Source organism: Penicillium oxalicum, chromosome II, assembly GCF_001723175.1.
Source record: "Penicillium oxalicum strain HP7-1 chromosome II, whole genome shotgun sequence".
Taxonomy (NCBI): Eukaryota; Fungi; Ascomycota; class Eurotiomycetes; order Eurotiales; family Aspergillaceae; genus Penicillium; species Penicillium oxalicum.
Genome location: NC_064651.1, coordinates 438,544 through 453,230, shown reverse-complemented (window position 1 = coordinate 453,230; position 14,687 = coordinate 438,544). Strand labels below are relative to the sequence as shown.

The 14,687-nt window shown below is 49.8% G+C and overlaps 3 protein-coding genes and 4 non-coding genes across 7 annotated transcripts; 3 read left to right on the top strand and 4 right to left on the bottom strand.

Annotated features, from left to right (window-relative positions):
* The first annotated feature begins 484 nt into the window (after window positions 1–484).
* Window positions 485–574, top strand: POX_tR060. Its single transcript has one exon. It is a non-coding gene; the product is annotated as a tRNA-Pro (tRNA).
* Window positions 575–2,159: 1,585 nt separating this feature from the next.
* On the top strand, window positions 2,160–2,249 carry POX_tR061. The gene has a single exon. It is a non-coding gene; the product is annotated as a tRNA-Pro (tRNA).
* Window positions 2,250–3,496: 1,247 nt separating this feature from the next.
* Window positions 3,497–3,586, bottom strand: POX_tR038. The gene has a single exon. It is a non-coding gene; the product is annotated as a tRNA-Pro (tRNA).
* Window positions 3,587–5,115: 1,529 nt separating this feature from the next.
* Window positions 5,116–5,205, bottom strand: POX_tR037. Its single transcript has one exon. It is a non-coding gene; the product is annotated as a tRNA-Pro (tRNA).
* A 2,159-nt stretch (window positions 5,206–7,364) lies between these two features.
* POX_b02085 (Ran-binding protein) lies at window positions 7,365–10,839 on the bottom strand (the record flags this gene model as incomplete). Its single annotated transcript, XM_050111002.1, has 7 exons — window positions 7,365–7,495; window positions 7,633–8,151; window positions 8,235–8,481; window positions 8,547–8,677; window positions 8,742–8,968; window positions 9,078–10,160; window positions 10,811–10,839. 7 exons carry the CDS (start codon window positions 10,837–10,839, stop codon window positions 7,365–7,367), a joined length of 2,367 nt encoding a protein of 788 aa, XP_049971348.1.
* A 596-nt stretch (window positions 10,840–11,435) lies between these two features.
* On the bottom strand, window positions 11,436–12,394 carry POX_b02084 (uncharacterized protein; the record flags this gene model as incomplete). Its single annotated transcript, XM_050111001.1, has 2 exons — window positions 11,436–11,841; window positions 11,985–12,394. The coding sequence occupies 2 exons, from the start codon at window positions 12,392–12,394 to the stop codon at window positions 11,436–11,438; spliced, it is 816 nt and encodes a 271-aa protein (XP_049971347.1).
* A 671-nt stretch (window positions 12,395–13,065) lies between these two features.
* Window positions 13,066–13,773, top strand: POX_b02083 (uncharacterized protein; the record flags this gene model as incomplete). Its single annotated transcript, XM_050111000.1, has 2 exons — window positions 13,066–13,196; window positions 13,668–13,773. 2 exons carry the CDS (start codon window positions 13,066–13,068, stop codon window positions 13,771–13,773), a joined length of 237 nt encoding a protein of 78 aa, XP_049971346.1.
* Window positions 13,774–14,687: the final 914 nt, after the last annotated feature.

The following is a 14,687-nucleotide window of genomic DNA, read 5'->3' as shown; positions in this document are numbered from 1 at the left end:
ACAGAAACTAACCTTGACCCAATATATTACTCTATCGATTGCCAAGGCGATGAGTAAAGCGACCCTGTCAGTTTATATACAAGTTCAGTCTCGATGGCTAACCTGACACTCTTTTTCCGAGCACTAGCTATATACCAGGCTTCACAGTCAGACGACCTGGCTTTTCCTTCATAACTTGACTGAGCGAAGTACATCTCTCTATGTAAGATCACCAGGGGTCCCGGTTAATACCAGTGTTGCTTAAGTCCGCGCAACACTTTCTTCCAGCATTAAAATGTGAATGAAGAGACTCATCAATAATAGCGGACACTTGCTATCGAGTAGAGAGACCAACACAACATGCACTCTTGGCCCCTACGTGGAAGACATACCTTCTTCCCGGCGTGCAAAACACAACTAAAGCAAAAGGCTCACTTCAACGAACGTTCTTAGAAAGACGCTTGATTCATGGCTCCAAAATTTTAAGCATCATACATCAAGAAGCGCCCGGGTGGTCTAGTGGTATGATTCGCGCTTAGGGTAACACCCCAAGCATATCTGCGCGAGGTCCCCGGTTCGATCCCGGGCTCGGGCCTTTCTTTTTGTCTTTTTAAGACATTCCATGGGGCATCACGATCTCTCTGAGAATGTGAATCAATATTTTTTTGTGCGGCGAGGCGCCGCCGGTGGGTTGCGGCTAGCCGCGTCTCCACGTTTATTTTGGGTGGGTCCCGCGGGTGTTGACCCAAGTTGTAGTAAGTTCGGCCTCCGAAGAACCTCCGCACTCTACACAAAAACTTATTTGAAGAACGCAACTTTCGTATTTGGGCCAGCTGCTCTCAACAAGAGTATTCTAGCGTCTAACCGGCTCATCCTATATTCAGTGTGCTTGAAGTGAAACCTTTTTTTCACTGACACTGTAAGGCGTCTAATCAAGTCACGTGGGCCGTGCCCTATCCCGTGAGTGAGGGTACAAGGCACATTCGAGTATGTAGTGATGGGTGTGTGCGACGGGAATTTCAAGACCATGCTCAGTTGGCTGGATGGGGATATTTCGGGAAATACGAAGATGGCGACCAGTCCCTCTGAATTAAATTCCTGCCGAACCCGAGAAAAACTTTCAAAATGGCGGTGATTGTAGCTGTTTGGTAGTGACTGGGTCCCGGAGTCGTCCTACGTATTTATACATTAGAAGATCAAACGCAGACAGGAATAGTACTAAATCCAGAGCCCGGACAGGCAGTGCTTCATTGAGAATTTTCATTCAAGATAAAGCTCTGCTTCGTAAATACTCCGCGGGTATTGTCTTTCTTTTTTATGTAGCGTCGTTGTGGGAGATGCACAGTGGATTCGTCTGTGGGAGTAGTTCTCCCAGTCTCATTCGCGTGGTGGTATATAATTAGCTACGGATTCAAACTTTGAAAGTGGGAAATCCTTCGATAGCAACTCCAGCTATCTTTGCAAATTCGTGAAGTACAGCTTGACCGAGCAAATGTGTTTCAAAATTCTTTTGGTCTGATAACCATTTGGAAGATTTGCGCAAGGAGCTTATCATAGTTTCACAGAATCCCCATCTCGTACCCGACTTGTGTGGTTTAATTGGCGTCGGCTTTGTGCTTGCTAATCGGGAGCGAATATATGACGGGAGCAGACCGACTTCTGGACTTAGGTAATATATTACTGGGAGGGTAAACTGAGTAGTCTCCATGTCATGGTGATTTCGGGTTATCCTCGTCCATGCCCTCGCTAGATTGTATCAGTCAAAGTCGCATTCCGTGAATCATATACAGAAATCACCACATTTCAGCATTGAATTCATGGCCGCTCTTATGAAACCTACGAATAACCACACGCTGTTGGGTAGATACCTTTGGGGAATTCAATCACTCTCTCGAATGCTCCGTGAAGAGGCCACACAAATAGACGAAATCTAGAGATGACTGGTCACTGAATGTCTAGCCTATAGCACATGAAACCGTCCTGGTAAATGGTCTGGTATGCTACAGGATTTAATTCCCCTGCGACAGCAATCTCAGATCACCGTCACTGAAAAAGCGGACCAGTCGTATTGTATCGTTCTAGTGCAGCCAGCTGTCTGGTGATCCGAGTGCAGCAGAGCACGGCGTGAATATGGTCTTTTATCATAGTGCCAAAATTCAAGCCACGATACATCAAGAAGCGCCCGGGTGGTCTAGTGGTATGATTCGCGCTTAGGGTAACACCCCAAGCACAAATGCGCGAGGTCCCCGGTTCGATCCCGGGCTCGGGCCTTCCTTTTTGATCTTTTGAGATATCGCATGGGCATCAAGATCTCTATGAGAATGTGAATCAACATTTTTGGTGCGTGTAGTGGGGCTCCTCCATGTATAACACTTGCGGCTAGCTGATGCTCCAATCAAATCAAGTGGGGGCTGACGAGTAATCCACGTAGCTTTGCGTTGCAATGGAAGGCCTCTCTGGTACACACAATCAGTAAATTTAACCAAAAAGCAAAGGAGACCACTTTTCATGGTCAAGCGTTGATATGCTTATATTCAATATTCTATACCCTGGGGCCTCGGGTTTCGGGTGTTCGCCATGTCTCTATATCCTACTCAGTTCCAGGCCAGGCAAGCCTCCCACAATAATACTACGTCTTTAGTGCGAACGTCTTCCAGCGTCTGCTCGAATCAGGTTCTGACCAGAAGCCCGCTACCGAACTGCGGCCTGGTATGTAAACTAGGAAGACTGCTCCTTCTCTCTTTGGGTGCCCGTGATACTATCAGAATTTCCTATCCTTGATACAAATGTGCACACCATGGTAGGCTTATTCAAGGGCAACGACAGCATGTAACAGTATGTGATTTCAGATCGCTCGATTTGCAAACCTGCTACTTAGTAGCGCGCATGGCATCTTTCGCAGAGTTCTTCTCTGGGCCCTCTCAGATCTGTGTTCTTCTTATCTGCATTCATGCTATCCAATCTTGTCCTTTTCATTTCTCGGGATTGATCTATCGCCCATGCATATGCCCTATGCCACTTTCGAGCCGTTTAATTACTCGAGGTGAGGGGGCACTACATTCCACATTCTTCTAGGTCCTGCAGGATATTCTGTTTTGAACAAATACTCTTGCTAGGTGGCTCTGATCCGCCTTGCGATTGTCATCAAGGGCTATCGATGTGCCTCTCCGTTGCTCCTCCATATGTGCGTAGGCACATTTCAAAATCTATGATGAGTTAGGCCGTAGATAACAAAATGTGCATTTTCAGTTGGTCAGGAACAGGCAGGATATTGTGCACCTATGGGGTTACAGGCCGCTATGGATGAGATATAGGTGATGGGTAAAAAGCAATCAATATCTTGGACAACACCATCCGTTGCCATCAGCACTAAGGTCCATTTCCTTACGAGCGGTCATCCACAGCGTATCTGCTTGCCTTTCTACCGCCTACTGGCAATTGATCGGACCATCGAGGGGAAGAAAAATTTACTTTCAAAAGGATCCACACTAGACATCAAAACATCAGCAAAAAGGAAGGCCCGAGCCCGGGATCGAACCGGGGACCTCGCGCATTTGTGCTTGGGGTGTTACCCTAAGCGCGAATCATACCACTAGACCACCCGGGCGCTTCTTGATGTATGGTTGACGAGATTTTGGTATTATGAACGAAAATTATTTTTCAGCGTTTCACTACGCAAGTGAGTGACCTCGCTCGTGCCAAGGCTGCAGCCCACGGGCGGGAAGTGTTCTCGGACCATGTCTGGTTGGTTTAGTCACATGTTTGTTCGTAATAGTAAGCATTGCATACTTTGCAATGCTTAAGCTCGATATTCTGAGTTTGGATTTTCTTGACGCGAGACGGCCTACTCCGAGCGCTTTTATGAGGCTGGAATTCAATTCCTCCTGCTCTCCCCATTGGGGAGGGGGGGGGAGTTGCCACAAGTTGGGTAACAGGAGGTATGTGCATCTGTAGTGTGTACCTTGCTGGTGGAAATATATACAACACAAACAATCCAGAATCACAAGAACTTGAGACTCCAGCGCCTACCTGGAGACAGTTAACCATGTAGTCATACATAGGTACCATCATGGACATTGGTCTGCAAGCGAATTGATATGACCACATATTCAGTTTGTTCATATTGTACCGGTTCCATACACCACCAACAGTAGGCCATGTCAAGATGAACCTGCATCCTCTTGGATCCACTCTAGTCCCAAAGGCAGCCCGGTCCGCAAGCCCCTCTCGCGCAGGTGCATCGCAACCCAGCCTAATCAGGCAGTTGAGCAACATGAACGTCGAAACAACACGAAGCCGGTAGTCCTTAGCACTGGCAAGAAGCCTGGCGCCCAGTAATAGACCCACAGGTTGAAGCTCACCTACCCCCCCTACTTGCCTCCCATTCCGATCTCACCAGGGTCTCTTGATTGATCAGGTAGGTTCGCCCTGCCTACTCCCAGAGAACGAGAGCGAGCCACCACGGCGGGTCTGTAGGTTTTTACTGGCTTGCATGAGCGCACCTAGAGACTTGTCCCCCAGTACCTAGGTAGATATGGGACAGGATCGAACCATCCTTACATGAGCCAACCTGCGAGTTGCTGCTCAGGGCTGTTCATGTAGCACGGTCAACCACAATAACTACCACGGCACCGGTAGAACTCCCGGAGGCAAACCGCTTGATACCCAAGAAGAGTCTCCAATAGCATACTTCAGGCATACCTCGTACCTAGTTTATAAACCACATTCCCTGCCCCGCTGGACTCCAGCGAAGCGTGGGTTCGCGTGAAACCCCGGTAGATCCCCAAAGCCAAATATCCACTGTTGATCTGTTCCACGTTCAAAAAGGTAATTATCAGTCCAAAACATTGAAGATGCTTCCACTTCCCAGGCTCTTCCTCATCAGACCCCGTCCATAACCAAATACATACTTGTATATAGCGGGACCTCATCCACACCCGAGACACACGCATCGCCACATGACTAAAAAGATAATACCATCCGAACAGAAGCCAGAACCATATTTATCACCCCCCACCCCCCACCCCCCAAAAACAAAATGCAAACAGCTGTAGATCTAGCGTCCAAAATCCCATCTAAGCGTAGGATCCAGAATACAAAGTGCAAAAATATGATCGACAAAAAGATAAAAGACAAGGCCCGAGCCCGGGATCGAACCGGGGACCTCGCGCATTTGTGCTTGGGGTGTTACCCTAAGCGCGAATCATACCACTAGACCACCCGGGCGCTTGATGTAAGAACGCTGGATTTTTGAAATTATTAATCTTTGAAAACTGCGCAGTAAGTTGAAGCCAGAAGCTGAACCCTTTGTCTTGACGTTTGCCTTGTTTATCTCTCCGGGGATATGAACCACCAAGGCACGTCGACTGCAAGAACCATCGTCAAGGACATTTCAACTATGATATTTAACATGCTGCAATAGTACCATACCTCTTCTATAGAGTGAGCCGCATGTTGGCTCGTGAGTATTTCAGAATCTCTGTCTCGCGCTCGACGCATTGAGCTCTTGCGCATGATAGGTCGACACAGCATTCCACAAAGGAACGGCGGGGGACAATATTCTTTTGTCCGGGCTAATAAAAGCGGCAACTTGATTTATCATTCAAATATCTGCTTTTTGTAACATCCTCAGCTCAGCTACAGACACAGACCCCAGCCCAGTGTGTTGCCCATCGTATACCATTGCACCATTTCCACCCATGCAGGAGACACGCTTAGCGACCAACTATGTATGGCTGCTAAGCTTTCTGTTTCCGCGTCTGATTCGACACGTGAGAATAAGCGAGTCGAGGCTCAAATACAGTTGATGAGCAGGACTCGGGGTATGTTGCCTTTTTTGAATTTTCTTTCTTCTATTATGTTTTGTTGTTAACTATATCATTTTCTTCAATAACCTCATCAACAAAACATCTCTTGATGAGCCTAGTCACAAAGGAAACCACCAGCTGACAGAATATCACATCACTCTTACACTCCAGCTTCGACGACGCCATCTGCCTGCCCCATGGACTTGGACCGTAACGCACAAATTCCCACTGACACTGTACATAGTCGTAACTTCCCAACACCAGTATCAGGTCTCTAGAGATCCATATATCTACCCAGTCTACGAGACCTCTATTAAACAGTGACCCAAAATGGAAAAAAAACCACACCCACTCAATCACTCAGTACTACGTATCGTCCGAAGCTTCGTCAAACAATCATCTTCCCGACTGAACCCCATTTTTTTTCAGACCGCTGACACTCCAGCTAGGCACCAATACCATCGAACCACATCCAAATAGCCAACCGAACCAACAAAAGTAAAGCCCTCAATATCCAGAAAAGCTTCAAGAAGTTTCAAAGCGCCCGCTCTCCTAGAGGGGATTCTCCTTGACTAGGGTCTACAAGGCACAGAATTTGATTGGACCGCATGATCAATCCTTTTCGTATATACCCTATGTCCAGGGTGACTGAAAATATTTCATCCATTCAGATATCCATGTTAGAGATAGATGGTCTCTGTTTTTGTTTTGGAAAGGAAAATGAAACGTTGACCTGCTTGATGATACGAATTCACAAGCTTGACCAGACATCATTTATTAATTCATTTTACAAAAGGGGTGATGTTTCTTGCCTTGTTTACTGGATAGATTGGGTCTCTTGGGTCATTGGTTATACCAAATCACTCTGGAAATGCTCCAACTTTGGTCAAAATCTACCATGGAGCCGAGGACCGGGCTATGGGCCACGTTGTTGCTCGGATCCATTTGCGCTGGTCGCTGAGGTCCATGACATATTTGTGGACTGTGGTCGGGCATTTCAAGATTACTGGAGCCGAGAAAAGTCAAGTAGAAATTAGGTCACGAAGAGGTCTAGTAACTGTACTTTAATACACAGAGAGGTTAACCAACATGTTCATCCACTAATTACAATATAGTGAAATTACCGCGATTAGAACAGCTCTGCACGCCGGATAAATCAAGTTCACTTCAAAAAAAAAAGAGCTTCCTTCAAAGAGCAGATCGGATGTCCGATCAACCATTCCTTCCATTCCATTCCTATTCAAAAATCATGCTAGAATCCATCGGCAAAACGCCAGCGTCTCGTACGGGCGAAAATGAAAGAGAAAAAGGGAGAAGAGGGATGAGAAAGAGGGGAGAAACAAGAAAAAGATGGAAGAAAAAAAACCGAGAGTGAAAGAGAAATTCGCACCCAATCAAGAAGAATGGGTGAGAGAATAGAGCTTGAGATGACCAAAAGTATGGGCATGTCAGGGACACTTAGAAGGGTCCTTATTGGCTCCCAAGGAAAAAACCCCCCAAACCTGATTGCCTGCAAAAGCGAAAATGGAGATGGAGCAGCCATCGTCAAAAAGGCAAGTGGTCCCTGTGACTCGTAATTCAAAGAAAAATGTCACGTCGAACATTGATAAACGCCCCAGCGCCGCCATCTTCGCTAATTTCATTCACTAGAGCCTCTGTTTGTTGGTACAGCCGCTCCAAGGCTGCGGATGATGATTTGCCAAGTGAGACTGTCCACAATATTAGCAATCCGACAGAAAATCTATTTTTGCTTTGTCAAGTTGCGACGAAACGTTTGACAGCAAGAGGAGGGGGGGGCAAAATGAGACGAAAGAGCCACACAAGGAGGACAGAGGACAAAACATACCGAGGATAGCCGAGTTCAACTCCTCTGCCACGGCCACTCTACCTGCAGGATCAAGATAATGACCATGGACAGAATTCTGTGGATCAGGATATGCCACCAAGGAGAAAATGGCCTCAAGCATTTTCCTATCTCCACCATTCTCGTCGCTCGGATAGTCTAGGCAGAGCTGCTGGCCATATTGGACTGCTTCGGTGAGCACTTCATTAAAGGGCACTGCAGTGGGTTCCTCGGTTTCCATTCCATCCCCGTCCCCATCCCAGTGACCATCATCAAGTTCCATCTCCTGATCAAAGACAGCATGCTCATGGCCGATACCGGCGCCGGGTGAATCTGCTCGACGACGCTTGCTGGCGGCGGCGCCAGCGGTCAATTCGTTGGACCGCCGCATCATCTCCAGGAATTTACGGCAGCGTAGCTTGAAATGAATCTCCGGGTTGTCCTCAAGAACATTTGCATAATAAGCCGTTGTCAGCTTCAGAGCCTTATCAATATCTCCATCAAGGATAGCAGCGCGAATCTCTGCGAGAAGATGGTTAGAGCTATCTCCACAGGGAGCAGAGACGAACATCATCCCGGGATCTTTTTTTTTTTGATTGTCTTACTGTTTCGGTTGATAGCCTCACGATCCTCTTCCACTTCGTATTTCTTGAGTGGGTCTTGTTGACCATTTTGCAAGGCCGCTGTTTCGGTAGCCACCCCTTCTGCAAAGGCTCTGGCTGTTTCGACATAGCCATCGTGAGCCAGAAATTGGGCCACAAGTTCCTGCATCAATGCCGTCTCATTCAACGGGGGCTGCAAGTTATCAGCACTGGTGGCGTTGATTTCCGCCCGTATCTGTGCACGCTCTGTCTTGAAGTGGGAGTTAGCGCGGAATACCTGGCAGGGGAACCAAGGGTTCAAGGTGTATCACTTACTGTGACCATCCCGTCAATGTCAAACATGAATGGCTCTTGGCCAAAGTTTGCCTTTAAATGAACAGGTGGCTGCCTCTTCATTCCAACGGAGGGATACAGTTTCACATTGCGCAGCTCGTGAAAAGCATTACCTGCACAGCAATGTTAGTCAAAAGCGTGGAAGCCACCCCTAAATCTGACCTGGTCTGTACATACCCAGAAATATACCATTCTTGGTGAAAAACGCCGAGCCTGTGGAAAAGTCCACTCCGCAGCCCACAGTATCTCCAACCCCAAACGTTGGACCATAGGGCCTTCCCTGCCCCTGGCTCTCACCAAAAAAGGATTTTCCATCATCCCCATGATAGGCCCAAGATTCTTGCTCCCATCCGGGAAGTCGCTCGACGGAAGCTTTGGTACTAGAAAACCCAATGCCGATCATTCTGTGTCCAAAGGGGGGAAATGAATCATCAGTCTCGCGCTCATTTAATCACACGCTAAGGGACAGAACGGAAGAGGGAGGGTGAGAAAAAAAAAGCAGTGTCAACATACCCTTCCTTTGGCTTTGATTCAATCTTGATCTCAAAGTAGTAAATTCCACATTGAGGCGGCATAGGGTGATCTGCACGCAAGGCGGCCGCCTCATGCTCATGCTTGTGCACTGGTCCCGTGTACCGCACATCCAGCCCTTCATTGGAGAGTTCCAGACCGGCGTGCTTGTCGACGGAACTCCATTGCGAAGGCAGTGGGCCCAGTGGTGGTGACGGCGGTGTTGTCCGAGGCTCCTTCTCAATAATATCATAGGTCATGCCCCGATGAGAGGGAGCCATCCGGGGAAGATGGACATGGCTGGAGGATGTTGAGAGCGACGGACCGCCCGACGTTGACGTGACAGCCGGACCCTCGCGCTGCTGAGCGGCGAGCTTGGCCCTGTGTGCGGCTTCCAGGCGGGAGACGTAGTGGGATTCGCGAAGGTAGGATGGAATGAAGAAAGAGGGCCCATCAGTTGGCGGACCTAGGCCACTGAGATATTCGGTGGAGCGGATGTAATTTGCGTATTTGCGCGAGTATGCGGGCAAGGACGAGTCTGGAGACCCCGAGGGCCGCCAGGCGGAGTTCAAGTGCATGTCTGCGGCATCCAGGCCGGACCAGGCCCGCGGGGGAAAGCGACCGTCGGGCGGGGAGAAGGTTGGAAGATGCAGAGAGGCGGAGGCAGTAGCAGTAGCGGTAGCAGCAGCGGTACTGGAGCTCAAGAGATGTGAGAAGGAGCGAGAGATTGGAGGCGACAAGGCAGTACCCGAGACGATCGAAGCGTAGGAGGAGCGGCGGGGAGCGGAGGAGAGGTTGTATGATGGAGGAGCTGGAGGAGCTCCACCGGGGAAAGGCAGGTCGGCCATGGCGGGTCTCAAGTCATCCACCGAACGGAACGGCGGGGGCAGCAGCAAGTGGCAGCGCCGCACGAGTGGATGACGGTGACGCCGAAACGGGCGATTGGCAACCCACCTAATAACGACCACGACCACGACCACAACGAAGACCACGAGGACAACGGCGACGACAGTCCTGTTGGTGTGCTCCACAGAGCCTGCCCGTCCCTTTTGCTCTTCTTCGAGTCTATCGCCAGCCGCCTTCTGGCTATCGGCGTCAACTCAACCCGAGTAGTGCTGATGCTACCTGACAAGCGGGTCATCTGGAGTGACCGGAAACAGCACCGAGATCGTTGCGCCAACAGCAAAGAGGGTGATCCTCTTCCCTCCCAATGCGAAGTATTCAGACAGTGGGCTATCACCTCTCGGAAACTAGACGAGAGGAGATCTTGGGCAGCGCCGAGGCTGTCCACCCTGGTCTGCCCTCTTCAGGCCGAGAATCAATATACGTTTAAATTTACAAGAGGTGAAACATACAGACTCGTTCAAGAGAAAAAGAAAAAAGAAAAACGTTCAAAGACTTCAGGCGTGCTTTGACGGTGGTGAATTGCGGGGAAACGCGTATACGAGGGGAATGAGAAAGGAGGAGAGGAGGGGGGAAAGGACAGAAGAGACTCTGAGAGACAAGAGGAGCACGGAGCGCTACTGTCACGAGATCTGCTCCCTGTTCAGTCTGCAGTCTGCGCAGTTGTGTTGAGTAGACGTGTACCTCTTGAAGGCTGCAGCGTATTTTCCAGTGCTACCTCCCTGGTGTACTACCCCAAGATCATGGACCTTCAATTGCACAGCCGTGCAGGGCTAGTCCTCCCTGGAGCTGACACAAGAACATTCGCTCTGGCACAGGGGTGGCAGTCATACCGAGCCGACTGATCAACACTGTCCATCATTCACACGATTCACACGATGCCAGAACACAGAGGGTACACTGTACACTGTGCAATTCTAGTGCTCCAGCTTCTACTCCAGGAGCCGACCCAATCTAACGGGCAATATATACCACCCTTACAGTGAGGGACACCGCGAGGGACTCGAGACCACAAAGAAAACAACATCCAAGAAATCAGACCTGGAAATGAAAAAGAAAACCATGAGATGCCAACGACTGTAGAGACATCGCAAGGAACTATGTTACAAAAAAAGAAATTTTCACACTGGAGAGTTTGCTCCAGTGGACGACCAGACAAGATCTTTGCCTGCTGACACTGGCTGATACTGCTTCCACATGGCACAATGAGACCCGCAAGAGAACCCACGATGATGACCCAACCCATTTCCTGACCACAAGACGCCACAAAAAGAAATTAAAAACAAAAGAAAAGAGAACCCCAATACCGTGTAGTCCAAGAATCCTGAAATGACGCAAAAAGAACAGACAGAATCCCATCAAGAAAAAAGGAAGCGATGACTCCAAAATAGCCAAAAAAAAGAAAGAAAAAAAAAGGTGAAGAAGAAAGGGACAATCAATGCAACGTACAAGCCCTCATCACGCAGCCATGGCAATCGCTGGAGAGGAAGGCTCGACAATGTTGGAGGGTGCCGGCGTGAGTTCGGTGTCTCCATTGCTCTTCTCACTGGGGACCGCACTGCTCCCATTCCTAGTTTCTGTACCAGGGGCAGCGAGGTTCTTGGAGTCGGAGTCGCCGTTCGTCAGGGCAGTGGAGGTCGGGTTCTCCTCAGACTCGGCCTTCGCCAGTTTATGGCTGCCCCAAGTGGGGACCTGCCAGATGACGCCGGTAAAGCTGCGCAGCTTCAGAGACTTGCGCTCCCACTTGCGACAGGGCGCACCGGTACGATCGAGAGCGCGGAGATGTGCATTGATTGCGCCCGTATTGGCCTTTGGTCCGAGCCGAGGTGCCATGGACGACTTGCCTGGTTCACTGCCATCCTCACTAGGACGAGTATGGTATGTCAGTCAACATGTTACCGATTGATGCGGAACAACATAAAAAGGCAGATACGCGGGGACGGGTGGCAGGGGGTGAAGAAAAGGAGAACCAAAGGAGGTGGTAGTGCTGGAGAGGGAATGACTTACAGACGAGCTTTCTTTTTCGGACCAGGTCGACCACGCACACGGGCAACGGGCTCGGATGATCCATTGCCACGCTTGCTCCCTGGTTTAGGGCCCGGGATCCCCTTCCGTCGAGGCGTATCACCTGGAGTCACTCCTGTCGCGGGTGTCGAGGTTACGTCCGCATTGGATTCCACGTCTGCAGATGGGCGAGCGACAGGAGCCTCGACAGAAGAGGCTGGAGAGGATTGCTCGGCCTTGTCGGGTAGGGATGAGGGTTCAGGTGTCTTGGTGTCGGAGGTGTCGTGAGGCTCTTCCAGGAACTGTTGCAAGACCTCGGGCCCCAGCTTGAGCGTCACCAGAAGCTGTGGGGAGGCATTCTTAGTGATTCCAGCTCGATTGGAGCGACCGTTAGAAGCAGAACCGGCGGGCATGGTGGAGGTGAGTCTGATGCCGAGGACACCGAGGAGATGTTGAGGCGTGAACTACTCGTGATGAGCGTGTTGATGACGTTGATGCGTCGCGGACAAGATGGATGGATGAAACAACGAGTGGTCGGATGATTGAGTGGGCGGCCGACCGTGACGTGGCTGAAAATTCCTTTAGTGTTTCTCGTTTTTTTTTTCCACTCTCCCGTTCACGAGATTGCAGGCTGGGGCGAGGGTGATGGATCGTGGAGCCGAGAGAAGTAGAGACTCATAGTCCGGAGGAGTGGAAGTGATGAGGGAGATGGGAGAAGAGAAAGGGAAAGGAAAAAGGGTGGGGGAGAGGTGAAAGAAGGGAAGCCAGGGGGGGGGTGGTTGGTGGGCAAGGTTGAAGTGGATTTCATCTTTCTGTTCTCTGACGATGGGGGAGAAGGTTCTTTTCGTGAGCGACACATTTGGTGGTACGGCCTTTCCACTTTGTATGGGAAGGGCTCAGCTCCGGTCTGGTACGAAAGGGGGCGCCTGTACTCGGCCTCTCTGGACGGGGAAGGTGAGGCGTCGCGGGAGTGTCACGGTATTACCAGTGATCCGGGGGCCAAGTTCAGTGGAACTGGCCGCCAGTTCCCGCCACAGATGAGCCCCGTCTGAGCCTGGATGACCATACCAATACCAGGCTCAGAATGCCAGCAGATCTTCCCTCTGCGCCGGACTGGCGTCCGTCTGCCAAATGCACGTCCCTCCGACCTGATGATTTGATCGCTGGACGGCGACATGAAAGAATGTTCATCACTAGTTCCGGTGGATCACGACGGTGTGAATCGCACCGAAGCCACTCATTTGACCAGTCATTTTTCTGGAGCTATTCTCATATGCTTTATTCAACTGAGAAAGTCAAGAACCTACTCTCAATTTCAATACTATATACAATAGTTTTCTCCATGTCTATATGACTAAACCATCAACGCCAGCCCTAAGTCACGGCAAGGACCAGAAGGAAAAAAAAATTTCTCAGGATACGCCTGGGTCATCACCCTCCATTTCCGACGGATCTCATTCCAGTCGCCGCTCCGCCGCATCCCGAACATGATCCATCTAGCGGTCTAAATCGAGACGGTCTTATTCACGGAGCAAATGGTGATCAACGGATACCAGAAAAAAAAAACCTTTGAATTTCCGCATTTTCACCAATATGCACTAAACAGTGAACAGTGAACACTACAAACGACCACCCACAGGACGAGCTCTAGTAGATAGCTAGTTAAATCAGCCTAACTAACCACAGGGCCGTTCAGGATAACCCTGCGACCAGCAAAAGACCGCTGGATCTGCATCCGGACAATCACGGCAATCCTACAATCATTCTCACCACAAATGAGCCTAGTACCTAAAGCTTTTCACCTCCTACTCTGATTCAGGCTACTATTGCACCTATCCGATGACAAAGCTTCTACAAGGACCTCGAATCCCAAAGCCCCAAAATAGAACTGCACAGAGCCACACACATAGACCGTACACAAGTACTCACAATGCTCTTTCTCAAACAGAACTAGAAATCCTTGTCTGTCACCCTTTCTTTCTTCGTGACCTCCCTTTCTCTTCGATACCTACCCTTGAGCATGAAGTATCTACCTCAACAGCTACAAGGTCGCCGAGCATGTCGCTCGCGTCATCTGAACAAGTTCAGAACCCAGTGAATGATCCGTGCTGCGATCACGCACGCCACTTTCTCGGCACTGGACCCAGTGGGCAATTCCATCCTTTCCCATCCTCCGCGTATTTACTGTACACCTTTTCCGAGAAAAAAAAAACCACCAAAAAAATATCGAGCCTCGCCACACCAGAGCTTCTCATCTCGCTCTCGAGTGGAGCTCTAACAGCCCGTGGTTCCGAATTCGAGCATTCACGAGGACATGGAGTCACGAGTACTTTTAGTATCGCCATATGTATATCATTCCCCTGGCTGAAACTGCCTTTTTCGTTGGAGACTTATTGGTTTCAGTGGGGATATACACTTATCCCAGTTTGATGAGGATGATGAAGTAGCGAATATTTGCCCGGTAGATGGAGGTGGGAATGGGGCTGGTGGAAGGGAAATGGGTCTCGATCGGGTGTGGTACAGAAGTCCAAATCATCGGTTCAAGAGTCGTGGATCAAAGTCAGTTGCCAACACCAACCGCAGAGAAGCCCACTGGACGGTTCAGCTGGGGCGAGTTACTGGAAACCCTCCACGGCACAACTCGGGGAAAAAACCCATAAGGGAAATGGGAGAGAACCATGGCATCCACGCGGGCGCTTTCCCGTT